This window comes from Pristiophorus japonicus, chromosome 1 (genome assembly GCF_044704955.1).
Source record: "Pristiophorus japonicus isolate sPriJap1 chromosome 1, sPriJap1.hap1, whole genome shotgun sequence".
NCBI classification, from domain to species: domain Eukaryota; kingdom Metazoa; phylum Chordata; class Chondrichthyes; family Pristiophoridae; genus Pristiophorus; species Pristiophorus japonicus.
The window spans coordinates 48,723,675-48,741,392 of record NC_091977.1 but is presented as its reverse complement, the minus strand read 5'-3'; the positions used below and the strand labels follow the sequence as shown (position 1 = coordinate 48,741,392).

Genomic DNA, 17,718 nt, shown 5'->3' with positions numbered 1-17,718 from the left:
ATTTCTCAGCTGGGAGTCAATGGCTTCAGGGAATGAGGGCAGAAAACTGGAGAGAGAAAAAAATTAATTATATTCATTTGAATAACACATTAGCAAAACATAACTAACCATTTTTTTTTAAAAAGAGCTTTTCAATAATGAAAATTTAAAAGACAACTATGTGGTTTTTGTATCCCAATTACCATTTAACATCATACTGGAAAATTCAGTTTGGCTTATTATCTTTTGTGTGTAAATGTCACAAGTCTTTAAGCATAGCATGGCCTTATCAGTATTTACATCTCGTATTTCCTGAAATTTCTTACAATATTAATCATAGAATCATACAGCACAGTAGGAGGCCATTTGACGAGTCATGCCTGTGCCAGTTCTTTGAAAAAGCCATCTAATTAGTCCCACTCCCCTGCTCTTTCCCCATAGCTCTGCAATCGTTTCCTTTATTAAAACTACAGCCATTAGTTTCTTTTACTTTTTAATACTTGAGAATAATGAGCTTCGAAAAATACAAACATTGAAAATAATTTTTTTTTTAAATCTGATTTTATGGCCGATTTGAATACAAGGTACTTTAACCATGGGCATATGGGTAAGAGTTGATTAAGCAGATTAAATATTCATTAATTCAAATGTCACCTTTAAACACAAATACTTTCTTTCCTCAATCAGCTCTCTTATTCAAATAGCCAAGGAGAAGTTGTATTTTTTTTAATTAAATACATTTATCCAGCACAAGTATAATGAACTGACCCATAATAATGCAACCCGATAGTATTTTGTAAAATGTTGCGCTTTCAAAAAGACCCCTACCCAGAAGTTAATTTTAATTTGCATTCCTGAAATAAAAACCTGTGTAACTAGTTGTTAATAAACCGGCAACCATTCTACTTCAGTGTAAAATTCCTCCAGTTTGAAATAATTTGGTAACAAAATCTATGTTAAACCTTCACCTGCAGTTGGGTTTTATATTTTTGTTTACTCATTTTATCAGCAGTTTAACTACTAACTTCAGGTCTTGCATTCTTACCCTGTACAGCAAGATGGGTTTGCCACACCACAAGGAATCAAATTTGTTGCTACCCAATTACCAATAAACATTTGAAATACCTACTTCCTGTAACAACTTTTCTAATTTTTCCTGCAATTCAAAGAAGTATCTCGAGGTGATGTGGCCCTGTCGGGATTTATCCAGGCAATCTCGTGCCAGCTCAATGATCTGATGATGTGCAAAACTGAGGACTCCATCTGCCAGTGGAAGAACATTGTCAGGAGAATAGCTGGTGATAATGTCCTGCAGCCTCTCCTCCATCTGGGCTGTGGCCTAAGGATTAAAACAATTTGGTTAATGTGTTAAGTATAAAATAAACCCCCAAAAATATATAAAGTTTTGAAATATTGCTAGCTCATCAGATGCCGAGTTCACAAAGACTGATTCTCAGTTTTATAAACACTTACATATACGTTACAAAGTATTTCAGGACTTGCCTTTTGAAACTGCATTGTTAAACTTATTTTGTAATTATTATACATTTGAAAGGAAATAGTTTAATTCAGGTTAACCATGTTGATTATTCTGGAATGGGTTATTTAGACACTGGAAATATGATTGACAGCCCACTCATGGTGCTGAACCATAATTTATTGACGCGTTCGATCAGGTCAGTCACTTATGGGCCATAAATCACATGCAATGGCTCGTCATAATGTATGCTCTATACGAGAGAAGTTGTAGCTTTGAAATGTGTGTCACCAAAAATATTTCCACTCTGAAAACTGTTGAAAATAACTGTAATCATACACATTTTAGAATACGTATGAAAGATTGTAATCAGTAACTTCACTTTTTTTTTTAAATAAAAAGAGGGACAATAGATCCTGGGAAATTCTTTTTCCTCAGGATGGACAGTTTTAATTTGATTTGCACAGTTATGCTGAAAGTTCTAAAATTACAGGAATAAGGCTGCGTAAAGACTAGGAATAGAAACATAGAAAATAGGTGCAGGAGTAGGCCATTCAGCCCTTCGAGCCTGCATCAGCATTCAATATGATCAAGGCTGATTATGCAACTTCAGTACCCCATTGCTGCTTTCTCTCCATACCCCTTGATCCCTTTACCATAAGGACCACATCTAACTCCCTTTTGAATATATCTAACGAACTGGCCTCAACAACTTTCTGTGGTAGAGAATTCCACAGGTTCACAATTGTCTGAGTGAAGAAGTTTCTCCTCATCTCGGTCCTAAATCGCTTACCTCTTATCCTTAGACTGTGACCCCTGGTTCTGGACTTCCCCAACAATGGGAATATTCTTCTTGCATCTAACCTGTCCAATCCCGTCAGAATTTTATATGTTTCTATGAGATCCCCTCTCATTCTTCTAAATGCCAGTGAATACAAGCCTAGTCTATCCAGTCTTTCTTCATATGTCAGTCCTGCCATCCCGGGAATCAGTCTGGTGAACCTTCACTACACTCCCTCAATAGCAAGCACGTCCTTCGTCAGATTAGGAGACCAAAACTGTACACAATAGTCAAGGTGTGGCCTCACCAAGGCTCTGTACAACTGCAAAGACCTCCCTGCTCCTATATTCAAATCCTCTTGCTATGAAGGCCAACATGCCATTTGCCTTCTTCACCGCCTGCTGTACCTGCATGCCAACTTTCAATGACTGATGTACCATGACACCCAGGTCTCGTTGTACCTCCCCTTTTCCTAATCTGTCATCATTCAGATAATATTCTGCCTCCCTGTCCTTTACCCTGGCGCCGGGTAACACAGCCTTTGGCACCCACACTCTCGGCCGTAGAGAACCTTATCTATCCCCCTAGCTATACTGTCCCCTACTACAACCACCATCGACTTTACGCCCCCACTTGAATGGCTTTCTGCACCACGGTGCCTTGGTCAGTCTGCTCATCTACCCCGCAATCCGCACAAGGGCTGCAAGGACCTCAAATCTATTGGACAAGTTCAATGATTGAGGCTCTTGCAATGCTACCTGCTGGATCACCGTACCTGCCTCACTCGCAGTTACACCCTTCTGTCCCTGGCAACTTTCTCCCTCCCTGATATCTTGCAATGTCTGCAGCTCAGACGCCAGCTCCTCAACTCGGAGCCGAAGTTCGTTGAGCCGCAGACACTTGCCACAGGTGTAGTCGCCCTGGACCAAAACGTCCAGAAGCTCCCACATATTGCAGTAGCAACACATCTCCTGTTTTCCCATCATTTTATTTAATTAATTAGTTTAATGTTAATCAAAGTATTTACCTTATATAGTTTATTAAATCAGTTAAATAAATCAATGTTAGTTTTTAAAATTTAGTTATATGCTATATGTTAACTTAAAAGAAAAACTTAGCCCACACTCACTACCAATGATGTCACACAGCAGAGTCCTCCCCACCCAGAGCCGTGTGATCTCCTGGGAGAGCCAAAAAAGCAGGTAAAAACCCAGGGCAATTGGGGAAAAAATCTGGGAAAATTCTTCTCCGACCCAACCAGGCGATCGAAACTAGTCCAGGAGATCACACTGGCCGTATTAGATTCCTTGAAGTTGCAGGTCTGCTGCGGCTTTTATCCCCACTCTCAGGCCTCGGTCTGCTCCCGCTCAAACTCTCAAGCTTGAGTCCCATTTCCCTCAATACCTCCAATAAACTGAAATACTTTAAACACAGTAATAACTTTAATAAAAAAGACGTGTACCTGCTCCTATGGACCTTTTACCCCCATTCTGTGTCCTGAATTTATTTTTTAAACTGTGATTTTATTTCTGTTATGAACAATCTAACCTATCCTCTCTTCACATGACTTTCCCCCTTTGAAATTACGTTTAACACCTTTAACTCACACATTTACTTTCGCCTCCTACTGTCCATTTGAACAGGGAGCAAGTTTAGTAAATGTGGGTTTTCAGTGACTTAAAAAAATAGATCAAAAGCCAGTTTTACAGCCAATGAAAAGTCCACATTTGGAGAATTAAGCTGGTTAAATCTTTAATGCATTTGGGCAGATGCTGAACAAATGCACTCAACAACCCTCTAAACATATTTACTGTTTTTAAAGGGTTAACAATAAAAGTTTTTGAAATCTGTACAAATTTCTACAGCAGAAATATGCGACTACATCTAGATGTTGACAATTTAATATAACTCGAACTACATGATGTGTAAGCAATCTTACCTTTGGAAATCGCTCTTTGTAGACATGGTTCATCATGATAATCTCATTATCACAGCAGGCTGGAGAGCGTCCAGGGCTACGAACAAAACAAATATTAGCTATAGCCATTTTATTCACTACAAGATTGAATAATTGTTCTCTTGAGATTCCTCAAAGATAACCTACAAAAAGGGTGGCAATTATGGTACCATCTACATAAAATATTTTTCAGACCTTGCCCTTCCAGATCATTTAAGAGGAGATAAAATATCATTTCGAAATCAGACCAAACTGCAGATGCTCTGAGCCCAAAAACAATGTTCTTACAACACAATCTAGCCTAATATATAAAAATACATTTCCAAGGGTTTTGGGGGTTTGGATGCCATGCCTGCACTCCCCTTAAGAAAGTGCAAACAATTATCCAAAGCCATTTCAAATTTATGCAGGCTTATTAACAGTGATTTAATCGCCTACACAATTCAAAACACTCTCACATGAAAAGGCTATTTGCATAAACATAGCTGGAGCATTTAAAGCACAGAGAATAGGTTTACTTCAGTAGTGCTCCATCTGTACTAATGCATTTTGTTCCAAATGCTTTATCATCAGCTTTTATTCAACGACATATAATGGGCTTTTATGCCATACAGCACATTTTGAATTTTTGTTTTAATTGCTTGCTAATAAGTATTAAGATATATACAATTACAGAATATCTGAAGTAGAAAAATGGTAATAAGTAGAACTTCTTTTCAAATAATGACATTGTTACACATTAAACAATGCATTTATTCCATAATTATTAATAGTATGCTGAAAATACACCAGGCTATTTTTTGCACTAAGGCTCACAGCATCTTCAAGTTCAAGCACATCCTAAAAGCTCCACCTGTTCTCCAAATATACTTCTGATTTTGAAAATATCTTTCGATGCAGTCTAGACAAGGTCTAAGAGTAGCCTGCTTCGGATGCTAAACAAATTCTGATGGATCTGGTACGAGAGCCCGAAACTCATTTGACTGATGTGACCTACAGAGGGGCTGTGAACTCTGTAACTTCTTTGAACACTCGGGTCTGGAGTTTCCATTTGATGGCACTGTTTTTTTCCGCACACTTCGCCTGATATGGGCGTAACCGGCGTAAAAGATCGCGGCATTTTAAACGCAAATTGCGTTCAGCACAACTCGAGTTTCCGCACTCTGTCGTGCTAGTTTTTAAAATATCGCATCAGAATCAGGCCCCGCCCACAGGGCGAGTTCATCACCATTGGGAGTTTCCACGAATTGCATTCATTTGCAAGCCTTCAAGTAGGCTCGATCCTTTGGGCGCAAGGACAATAATAGGTACGTTTCAAAAGGTTTTGAATGAAATTTGTTATTTTAATTTACTGAGGAACTGCCTACTGTACCCCAATATAACTGGAAAATAGGTGATGGATTGATGCCGATTAAAAACTCTTATTATTTGTGATTAAACCCATTTTCAGCTGTATTCAAACTTCACCAAGTTAACACTCTTAAATATATGAAGGAATATTTTTTAAAGCAACGCTTGGGGGGAAAAAGAATTGATGTTTTAAAACGGTGCCGATTGTGCTGGTTCATGGCAGATTTTGCGGTCCGTGATATGCAAATAAGTTTGAGCGGAAACTGGGAGGGGTGGGGGGGAGGGGTGGAGAATTTTTTTGCACCGGAATCACCGATTGTGCCCAAAACGAAATCTCCACCCCATTACACTGAAAGGCCATAAAGGTGGCATTGGCCAAATAGGAGCACACAGAAACTTGAGAATCAGATAAAATAACTCATCTTTCAGGTCCTTTTGGGAATCTTAGTACCAGTGAGTGCTCCTATGGATTTTGTTATGTAATACTTGCCACTAGAGGGTGTGACTGTTGGAGTCCTAATGGTCACCTGCACACATGTGCAGGGCCAGTATAAAAGTTTGGCTGCCATGTTGTTTAGGAACTCTGGAATTGTAATAAAGACTAAGGTCACACTAAGTTTAGCTCACAGTACTCAACCTTGTGGAGTTCTTCTATACATAATAGATTTTCCATATGCAAGGGAATGGGGAACTGTGCTTGGTGCCAACTGAACTCCAGTAGATCTGTAAATCCATCCAGAGGTGTTGTCTATTTCTAAAGGAAGTACTGGCTCTATGAACGTTCATCTGGTTCACAATTGAGCATTCCACACTGAGAAAAAGTAGATTACTTTAAATAGAACACACTATAGTGCAGAAAAGAGAGATCGATGGTGTCAATGGGCCCAATTTTCCCCAACCCCTTTTTTCGGCGCACTTACCCTAAATGCGGCGACTTTGCGCGCTGGAAATGGTGGCGAAAAAAATGGCCCCATCCTGCCCGCTCTGCCAAGTGTCCCAGCGTGACGTACATAGTGCAGTGGGGGGCGGAGCAACAACCCAGCGCAGAAAACACTGCCGGCAGCTGCGCGCATGCGCAGTGAAGTCTACACGCATGCTCCTCGTCCTCCCAGCGTGTCCTGCAGCTGTGAGCAGGACCCGATGCTCGCAGCCACTATCTCCGGCCGAGTGGTCTCCCGCACAGGTTGGCCGGCCTGCTGACTTCCTGGGCCGAGGTAGGACTTGAGTTTTATTTTTTATTTATTGATAGTTGTGTTTTGTTTAGTGAGGAGAGATTTGATTGGGGCTGGGGTTGTGGGGGGGGGGGGGGGGGGGGGAGAGGAGAGTTTTGATGAGGCAGGAGATGGGGGGTGGGGAAAGAGTGTTTTGTTGGGGGGGGGGCGGGCGGGGGGGGGACTTTAAAAAAAAACTTGTTTCTGGCATAAGATTGGGACTTCTATTTTTTTATGTGTTATTGATTGATTGCTTATTACTTTTTGGCCTTTGTTTAGTGTTTTGTAAGTCTTGGTGCAGGTCCTCTCAGCTTCCTTGTATTCTTTATTTGTTATTGAATGCTTATTTTTGTGCTTTGTTTAGTGCTTTGTAAGTCTTGGTGCTTTAAATGTACTAACCTGTGCCAAATTCTTAACTGCCCGCAATGTTTTTCAGAGCTGGCCCCATACGCTGACCTAAGTTGATTTGGAGTAAGTTTTAGCTGGCCAAAGTGGCATAAATGGCCAAAACTGGCGTAAGTGGCTGGGAACGCCCCCTTTTGAAAAAAAAACTTTAAAAAAAATCGTACCTAACTGAGTTATCATGGAGCAAGTTTATTGGGGAAAATGGCGTTTTTTAAACTTACACCAGAAAAACCAACTTACTCCAAAAATATTGGAGCAAGTCATGGCCAAAATTGGGCTCAAATGTAAGGCCAGTACAAATCACAAAGCTCAGAACCAAGCCTCATACCAGGCAGAAGTCAAAATATAGGTGAATATCAAATACTTCACTGCTGCCAACACAAAGACAAATCTTTCATGGATAAGCATTTTTAATGCGATGGGACAGAAGACATTCTCGTCCAAGGATTTTCCAGAGCTAATTGCAGTTCTATGTAGTCTGGTAGTTTCAGACTGAGCTGATGTTTCTGCCAAGACTCTTCCAGACACATAGGATTTGAAACCATGCCAGCAACCTTAGATTCTGTTTCCAGCCAACATGCGTCAGCTAGAGCAAAGGTGATCACCAACAATTCATGGCCTTGTTTGGAATCATAACTATCAACTGCAGTATATACAGCCCTGAGGTCAAAAGGTTTCTATGATAGCAGTCAGCCCTCTGACTAAGCTACCTGTTCAGAACTTAAGAAGATTCCAAATTGGCATGTTGGCATTTGCCCTGGATGAATTTAAGGCTAATACGCAGAAAGCAGAATTTAAGCCATAAAGTAATGTAGGTTCACAAGAAGCACAGGTACATCTATGGAGACCAAGAGCTTTAAAGAGTGTCAAAATCTACCCTTACTGGTGATTAGACCAGATTAAGGGAAATTAGTACCCAACATAGAGTCCAGGTTGCAGAGGCTGATTGGCAACTCTCTGACATCTTCTTCTACCTCCCCCTGGACCATGACCCCACTACCGAACATCAAGCAATCATTTCCCAGACCATCTCTGACCTCATTTCCACTGGAGATCTTTGCTCCACAGCCATCAACCTCGTCGTTCCCGCACATCCCGTTTCTACCTCCTTCCCAAGATCCACAAACAGGACTGACCCGGTAGACCCATCGTTTCAGCCTGCACCTGCCCCACAGAAATTATTTCTTCCTATCTCAATTCTATTTTTTCTCCCCTTGTCCAGTCTCTTCCCATCTACATCCGCGACTCTTCCGATGCCCTCTGCCACTTTAACAGTTTCCTGGCCCCAACCGTCTCCTTTTCACTGGATGTCCAATCCCTCTACACTTCCATCCCCCACCAGGATGGCCTGAGGGCGCTCCGCTTCTTCCTTGAGCAGAGGCCCAACCAGCCCCCATCCATAACCACCCTCCTCCGCCTGCCTGAACTTGTTCTCACATTGAACAACTTCTCCCTAGACTCCACTCACTTCCTCCAAATTAAAGGTGTTGCTATGGGAATCCGCATGGGTTCAAGCTATGCCTGCCTTTTCGTGGGATACGTGGAATATTCTTTGTTCCAGTCTTACTCGGGTCCCCTCCCTCACCTCTTTTTCCGGTACATTGATGACTGTATTGGTGCCGTCTCTTGCTCTCGTCCTGAACTAGAAAATTTCATTCACTTTGCATCCAATTTCCACCCTTCCCTCACCTTCACATGGTCCATCTCCGACTCTTCCCTTCCCTTCCCTTCCTTGACTTCTCGGTCTCCATTTCTGGGGATAGTCTATTGACAAATGTTCACTATAAGCCCACTGACTCCCACAGCTACCTGGACTACACTTCCTCCCATCCCACATCCTGTAAGGACTCCATTCCATTTTCCAAGTTTCTCCATCTCCGTCGCATCTGCTCTGATGATGCCACCTTCCACACTAGTGTCTCTGATGTCTTCCTTTTTCCTCAACCGAGGATTCCCCTTCGCCGTGGTTAACATAGCCATCGACCGTGTCCATTCTTTTACCCTCACTTCTGCTCTCACCCACTCCCCTCCCTCCCAGAACCTCAACAAGGTTCCCCTTGACCTCACCTTTTACCCCACCACCTTCCATGTTTAACGGATCATCCTCCGCCATTTCCGCCACTTCCGGCGTGATCCCACCACCAATCACATCTTCCCTTCCCCTCCCCTCCCAGCATTCCGAAGGGACCACTCCCTCCACGACACCCTGGTCCATTCCGCAGTCACGCCCAGCACCCCCTCCCCTTCCCCTTCCCACGTCACCTTCCTGTGCAAGCGCAGGAAATACAACACCTGCCTTTTTATCTTCTCCCTTCACACTGTCCAGGACCCCAAACACTCCTTACAGGTGAAACAGTGATTTACTTGTACTTCTTTCCATTTACTACACTGTATTCGCTGCTCATGATGTGGTCTCCTCTACATCGGGGAGGCCAAATGCAGATTGGGTGACCGCTTTGCAGAACACCTCCGTTCAGTCCGTAAGCGTGACCCGAGCTTCCGGTCACCTGTCACTTTAATTCTCCGCCCCACCCCTACTCTGACCTCGGTCTCCTACACTGTTCCAATGAATCTCAACGCAAGCTCGAGGAACAGCACCTCATCTTTTGTTTATGCACTTTACAGCCTTCTGGACTCAACATCAAGTTCAACGATTTCAGACCATAACCTCTACCCAGATTTTTTTTCACTCCTCCTTTTCTTTTTGCAAAGCCCTTTTTTCTCTCTTTCCCATGGCAGCTGGTGATGATTCCGCCATTCACACCCTATCTAGACTCACCTTTTGTTTCCTAACTTGTGCCATTACCATCTCATTTTTGCCCATCATCCCTTTTGTCTCTTAAATCACTGCTGCCTTCCACCCTCCTTTTTGTTCTTTCCTCCCCTCCCCCTCGTACTGCCCCTGCACTTCCTTAAGAATCGGTTACATTGCAAACTTTTCCCGCTCTGACAAAGGGTCACAGACCCGAAATGTTAACTCTGTTTCGTTCCACAGATGCTACCAAACCCGCTGAGATTTCCAGCATTTTCTGTTTTTAAGAGTCCAGGAAGGTTTGGTGTCTTCCTATTGCCCCTTTAGTTTTCTATTTTAGAACAGGTATCTAATGCCCATTTAAAGGACCTCTTTAAAATTTGTTTCGCAGAGGAAATATAGACTCCTACTGTCGAAGTAGTCCCACCCTTGGCAATCGCGGGCTGGATTTCAGTTTTTGTTGTTCTTTTCCATCCTATCCTAAATATCTATTTTTGTATTCATTTTTGTGACTCTCAAGTTCCTCTATTCTGAATAGTGCTGACCAAAAATGAAATGAGACCCATGCCAATAAAATCTGTGGTTAACCAGAGGAGATGTAATGGAAAACCCAGAACAAGCACTGGAGTGAAAAACTTAAGTCGTACTAAGTTACAATCTGAACCTTTATGACAATAATCACTCCCAAAAACCTGGACATTCAGCTAAAAATATAGTAGAAGCACCAGAGAGGAATATATTCCCAGCCTTCTCGGGGAGCGGGCAGGGAAATGGACCCAAGTCCATGATCGGATCAGCCATGATCGTATTAAATGGCGGAGCAGGCTCGAGGGGCCGTATGGCCTACTCCTGTTCCTATTTCTTATGTACTGATGTAAATGGCAACACTGAAACCAGAGGAGCAGGGATGGCTAGTGCTAACGGTGAAAGCCAGGTCTAGAAAACACACTCAAGCCAATATCAGCAACCTTTCTAAAGCTGGCAACAAAAGCAAGGTTTATCCAGGCAAATCCTAAAAGTAGTTGACATTGCTTTAAAAATGATGCAGCCGCTCTCCCAAAGATGCAGCATCTTTATCGACTGAATAGCCGAGTCATATTGACCAGGAGGGTCACAGGTCCATTTCTGTGGGGATTGGGTGAGGACAGAATTAGACTTGAATTTTATGCTGTTACGTACTCTGGGGGCACCGTCATGGATCACACGTGAATACTGGCCACTTGAATGAAGCACCGAGATGATGTCTAGCACCCAGAGTACCATAGTTCACGGAGTCACAGCCCTCAGGGGAGGAGAGCAAGGAGTGAATACTTTTAAAAAGTCAATTAGAAAAATACACTTGATAGAAATGCATGTGTATGAAACCTAAATTTAGAAAAAGTTCACTACTATGATCAGAATTATTTCTCTTTAGCCCACTATTTGGAAACAATTTAAAAGACCTTATGCTCTGAAATAGCTTTATTCATTGCAGTGATTAAACCCCTTTAGCGCATCCTGCTGTGTGCTCCACGTAATATTGAGGCTAACCTTTAATTTATTTTGAGAAAGAACTGCAATTCTAGTCTATCCTAATTTTAGCAAAAAGTAATCAGGAATAAAAGGAACATTTCACTACTTTTTCTCTCAACTATTTCTTCATTAGTGTTAATGAGACAGATTTTAACCCTCAAGTTGCAGACTACAAACCTAAGACTCCTGGAGCGTGGTCGCATTGAAGGAGGCCTGCGTCTCTCATCATTGTCGATAGCATCTGTACTGCAGAAATGCTTGGAAAGAAAGTGCAGTTCATCTGGAGTTGGTTGGTACGGCAACTGATGCAGCTTTTCCTGAGATGAACAAGATGACTGGAAAAACACAGGGAGTACATTATACAGTTCAATTTATAGATTATGTTTCACTATAAAAGGATGCTGGATATCATGAAAGGTGCTAGAAATTCTGGGGGAATCACATGCAGGACGAATAAAGGACAGCATCACTAATTAATAGATCAAACTAGAAGAATCTGTAGAACAAGAAAAGATCACTCACCCCATCAAGCTCATTTTAAAAAATGTGGTTACAGACCCTACCCTATATAATATCACAAGGAGCAGCAGACACATTTTTGTCTCCCAGATTAACAGGACTCAATGTCTACCGATGAGTCGGGGAATAAGTTATTCTGTTGTCGAACACTCCATTTAAATATTACCACAATTCTGCATTATTAGCTGATCTTTCAGTTATCACCTCCTCGCACAGACTAAAAGGAGAATTACCTGACTATTCAACTGATTAGACTGAACAAGTATCCTAACAAGCTTGGGAGCATTAACTACAGTTATATATTTTTGACACATACACATTTTTAATAACTCAACAAGGCCTAGCTTCTCAATCTTGTACTGAAGAACATCTCCAATTTTTCGCCATTTCATTTCTTATCCTCCAACCCAAATTAATTTCAGGATGGATGGGTTTTAAAGTCCAGTTTTAAAAAAGAGAGAGTGATTGCAAAAATAAGAGTTGTCACTTTATTTACTGAGTGGGGCTTGGAACACTCAAGAATTACTAAATCCTTTGTCCCATTGAATCCACGGTTCACTCAGCTTCTAAAACATAGATCCCAGAATATATGCAAGAACATTGCTCCAACAGACTATTATTTCAGCTTGCATGCAAATGAATAGGTCTAGCTTATAGCAAGCTAAGGCATAAAATCATTGTTGGTCTCTGTTTGCTTCCTGGAGATTTTACGGTTTGCTGCAAGAGAGAGATAAGACAGTTTGTGCAGACCAGGTAAAAGGGAACTTACAGACACTGTGGAGCTAGGGGTATTCGTGCCATAGCCAGATGACGGGAGGGAAGCCAAAGACCATCGGCGCCCGTCAGTCCTGAAATTATTTTAAAAGTTATCATTTCATAATCAACACTAAAAGACTAATTGAATTCGAACATCCACAAAACAATGACAATGGTTTCAATTTGCCATTACTATTTCTTCATTTAACACGAGATATGTGTGAATTTATACTACAACCACAGTGAAGGTGGGAAGCTGTTTTACTTCACACTGACAGCGTAAGCTTGTAATGTAACTGCACCCATTGAGAACATAAGGAAAGTTTGTAACGCAGTCATTCAAAATTCAGAGGGGGAAAAATTCCCTTGGGTCCCGTTTGGGGGCGGTAACACTTGCGAGGCGGGATACTGGTGGCCAGACGCAGAAGTCTAGCCTCTCGCGAGAAATTGGGGTTACTGCCCCCGAAAGGAAGCGGAGCGCAAAATAACACGCTCTACTTCCTTTCTGTGGTGGACGTGCTGGGAGCGGGGTGCAGCGCTACACACTGGGTCGCGTGGCGCTGTCGCGTAGGAGGGGCTGTTCCTTTAATTAAAGGGAAGGGCCCAAGCTGCAAAATTGGCAGGAACGAAAGGGTCCTATCTGGACTACTGGGGAGGTGCCGTGCCAACAGCCCGGCACTCAGTGTTGCTTAAATTTTGCAACCCCGGGCTGATTGATCGCGGCATGAACCCCGTGATTAAAGCAGAACAAAATCGGCAAATTTTTTTTTAAAAAAAAGGCCCACACCTTCCTTTTAACTTGCCAGCCGCCCGGTTCACAGCCCCTGAAGCTGTCGCCGGAATCGACCGTCGCAGCTTTAGGGGGTGATACCCAATTTAGGATCCGGGGGCACTGCGCAGTGATGACGATGTCATCGCCGATGTAGCAGAGCAAGACGCTAAGGGTTACCGTTCACCGCTAAACTCCCACGGAATTTAGCAGGAGTTATTAGTGGTGCCGTGCCCGGGCGAAAAGTCGTTTGCGCCTAGTTAGCTCCCCCAGCAAACGTCCCGAATTTCTAGGACAGAATGTGTTATTTTCTGATTGTAATATTTGCAAGATTTAAGCAACACAATCGGTGATAACGGAGAAAACATTTATTATATAATTGGACACTGTTCCTGCCAAAACATCTAGAAAATTTGGAAATTTAAAAGACAACGTTGAAGAATGATTCCATCAAAGATTATGGCCGAGATTTTGATGTAGGATTGAATCTAATGGCGTCTGTCGTTAGTCAGACTTGCCCTTGCACGTTTAGTTTTTTAAAAAAAAGTTTTTGTATGGCAAGTTGCTGAAAGTGTGAGCTGATAATGTTACAGCGAGGGGGATAGGGCATCTGGGACCCGAGTGTGTATCTCCTTAACCAATCAGATTGAAGAATTGTAAAATAAACAGAGCAGGGACGGAGAAGAAAATGTAAATTAGAGTGGGTGAATTCAATATCAAATCAGTTACAGAAAAATAAAGAGAGAGAGAGAGAGAGAGAGAGAGAGGGGGAGGGAGGGAGGGAGGGAGGGAGAGAGAGAAAGAGATTGGAGAGAGAGAGAGAGAGAGAGAGAGAGATTGGAGAGAGAGAGAGAGAGATTGGAGAGAGATTGGAGAGAGAGAGAGAGAGAGAGAGAGAGAGAGAGATTGGAGAGAGAGAGAGAGAGAGATTGGAGAGAGAGAGAGAGAGAGATTGTAGAGAGAGAGAGATTGAGATTGTAGAGAGAGAGAGATTGAGATTGTAGAGAGAGAGAGAGAGAGAGAGAGAGAGAGAGATTGTAGAGAGAGAGAGAGAGAGATTGGAGAGAGATTGGAGAGAGAGAGAGAGAGAGAGAGAGAGAGAGATTGAAGAGAGAGAGAGAGAGATTGGAGAGAGAGAGAGATTGGAGAGAGAAAGAAAAAGAAAGAAAAGACAGGAAAGAAAAGTAACCAAAAAATTTAAATTTAACATTTTTAGAATCTCCAACACCAATTAAAACCTGAAGGAATGAAACTCCACACTTGTAACAGTTAATTTTCAGTGCCAGAGAGGTTGTATGGCAGTAATTAACACTTACCACATCGTTAAAAAGGTACTTAAACTTAAAATGACTTTATTTAGCTTTTTGTGGAGAGTTTAGTTCATATCTACCATGCAAATACAACAACTTCACACCATTCAATGCATTTAAATGGTGAGTTAGGTGCCGTTTTCGCGGATCTAATGGCGGAGTGGCGCAACTCTGAAAGAAAATTTTGCATATTCTCGTTTAACCGCGCACCCGCCCCTCCTCGCCTGAAGTTGCTGTACCATTTGCACATAAATAATGACGAGCGGTATTAGCCTCACTGGTATTGTGAGAGCAAAATCTAGCCCTATGTTTAAATTCTGCGTGGGCAGTCAGTGGAAAAATTCTAAACTGCGGCAGAGGCAGGGTAGCAAAGGCAGAACAACACCTGGCTCCCAAGCAGATGGTGAAGGGTTCAAATCTCAAGAGCTATTCAGCACTCAAATCCACCAGCTACTGTCGGAAAATGTTATAGTCAGACCTAGGCTAGGTGAATGACAGGAGATGAGAAGAGGATGCCTGGGGGAAGGAGCATGACTGATGCTCATGACAGCAAGAAGAATAAAAGAGCAAAAATGGGTGAAGGGACAAAGATTAGTTTGTTGAAAAACAATGATAACTTTAACAATTAGAAACCCGACAGAGAAAAACATATTTTTCCCACATCCAAAGTCTTGACTTTCCGTATTTACACTTCGTGCGAAGTATTTCATTCCCAAATCTTATTTCAGACCTCCTCCCCAGAACAGGACTTTAACTGCTTTCCTCAAATGAATGAACACCTGCTTTATATGTGAAAATAAACATTCCTGGAATAGGGAGAATGAAGAACTACAGATAGAAGCTTAATGTTTGTTCACTAAGTATGTAACTTCCAACTCCAGTGGTTAATTCTCAAGTTATATGGGTGTAATTTAAACCCTAAAAATATAATACTGAGCTATATAAAATATGTGCTCAACCTCCAACCCTCCCCCTCGCCCTGTAAAAGTTTTCTCTGTCCAAAAAAATAAAAATACAGACATTAAGTTTCATAGCAAAAATAAAAATCAGGCAAAAAACAAAAGTTATGACAAAGCAGATGAAAGTTGCTTTGATAAGCAAGTCCATGATACAAACATTTTTATAAACCATCCCCATGCCAGATTACCTGTCGGTTCTGTGGCCATGACTGAAGGATATCACCAGGTAGTTTAGAGGCAGAAAAACAAAGGCAAAATGTACACTTTAAAGAAATTCAAACATATCTTGGTATGATGAATGACAAAGTCAGAACAATGTTTAGGCAGTAGACCCCTTTTCCAGTCTATACTCTTCCTGCAAGACTCCAAAATGGCCACCAATCATACACTGAATGGTCTTCAAAGTTGGAGTTCCATACAGATTAATTCATCTCTTATAAGCTGGTATCTGAGTACAATCAAACACCAACAATGTCACCGTTTCAGTTGTTTTAACTAAGAAAATTCCACATTGCTTTCAGGTACTTGATCAAATTATGCATCTATTCACCTGGGAAGGCCCAAATGGATTTTGAAAACTAGAACAATCTAAAAATCATACAAAAAAATGTACGTTTTTACATTAATACATTTCTTTAAAATACTAAAATGCTTTGTTCACATGCAGCATTAATGTTTAAGATACTGCTTGTTTACTAAGATTTTGCTTCTACTCACCTTCGAGCGAATGAAAAATGAGCTGAGGCACTGGGAGAGAAATTTCTTGGGCTGTCTTGAGGGCTGTTTCCTGCTAAAGAGATGAATGTCTTTTGATCAGTGTATATAGCCATAAGAAATTCTTTTAAAATAGCAACAGCTCAAGGACTGTCTGCTTTTCATTGTTAATTTAATAAGGACCTTTCAAGTAGACAACATCTTAATCATGGACACAAATGAGTATGGGTTTCATTCAGAAAAAATACATATACACATTTTGTGATGCCATTGTACAATTTTATCACAGTACTTGTAGGATAATATACTAGCGCATTGGGGTTGCTAGTGCAGTTGCACACATGCTAGAAACATCATATTATGTGGTTTGGGGGGGGTCAAGGAAACTTGACAACAATCCCTGGGGTTCAGGTGAGTCAGACTGATAAAAGGATCTGTTCCTTTATCTCTTTTCATTTATTCTTTTTCTCCCTCCTCTGTAAAAGCATCTACAGATGTTTTCCACATTAAATGCAAGCTATCCTCTATGGGTCCTCCTTCCATTGTGTTGAAGGCAAACATGTGCCAACTTTCTGCTGTGGAAATTCTGAGACTCGGAAAGACAGCTGCTGGAAAGCACAACCTGGAGGCTGGGTATGTGAGCACGCACTCATTTATTCAGACATTGCTGCCGACCTTGATTAGTTCACAGAAAGGCAAGCAATTGTTGCTGAAGCTTCACATCTCCAACTACTGTCCAATGGGGGTGTTTTGTTGTGCTCAATGAGTAGGAAGATGATTGTAATGCACTCACACACTTAATGGTGAGTCGTGCTGTTTTGTTAGCGTTTGGTACCTTGATATCCATCAAGCAAGAGCTCAAATCTGTGCTTGTTAATTGTCAATGACCAATAAGTGACAACTCTCCTGGGGAAGGGGGAGGGGGGGGAAAGAGGGAGAAATGCATGGTTTCTTTGGGGTTATGTTGGCGCCGAGGAATTATTGGAAATGAGTAGATCCTGTTCGGCAGCATCAGTAATTTGATACCGAGCCAAGGTAGGTCTGCAGTATTCTCAGGTGCTGTTAATGACTGATACACCAACCTGGCTCATTAATGGGACCCAGCCTGGCTCATTGAGGGGTGTGCCAGTCATTTAATAGATATGCTCCACTAAATTCAAACAGGTCGATGGTCCTATCTGAAAAGCAACAACAATCCCTGTGCTAGTAAATTGTGAACTTTTATCTTTCCTTCTTGCCACTCTGCACACAAGTTCTCGGTTTATGC

General features: G+C 41.8%; 1 protein-coding gene across 11 annotated transcripts in view; it reads right to left on the bottom strand.

Annotated features, from left to right (window-relative positions):
* Positions 1–17,718, bottom strand: part of mast4 (microtubule associated serine/threonine kinase family member 4) — a 532,941-nt gene that overhangs the window by 79,749 nt on the left and 435,474 nt on the right. For 9 of the 11 annotated variants that reach the window (XM_070879482.1, XM_070879499.1, XM_070879517.1 and 6 more), the window contains 5 exons: positions 16,455–16,527; positions 12,713–12,791; positions 11,602–11,759; positions 4,177–4,252; positions 1,109–1,318 (listed from right to left, as the gene is read on the bottom strand). In XM_070879482.1, coding sequence (XP_070735583.1) covers positions 1,109–1,318; positions 4,177–4,252; positions 11,602–11,759; positions 12,713–12,791; positions 16,455–16,527 — 596 coding nt within the window. The remainder of the gene's footprint in view (positions 1–1,108; positions 1,319–4,176; positions 4,253–11,601; positions 11,760–12,712; positions 12,792–16,454; positions 16,528–17,718) is intronic. The other 2 variants (XM_070879491.1, XM_070879508.1) reach the window with 1 other exon arrangement.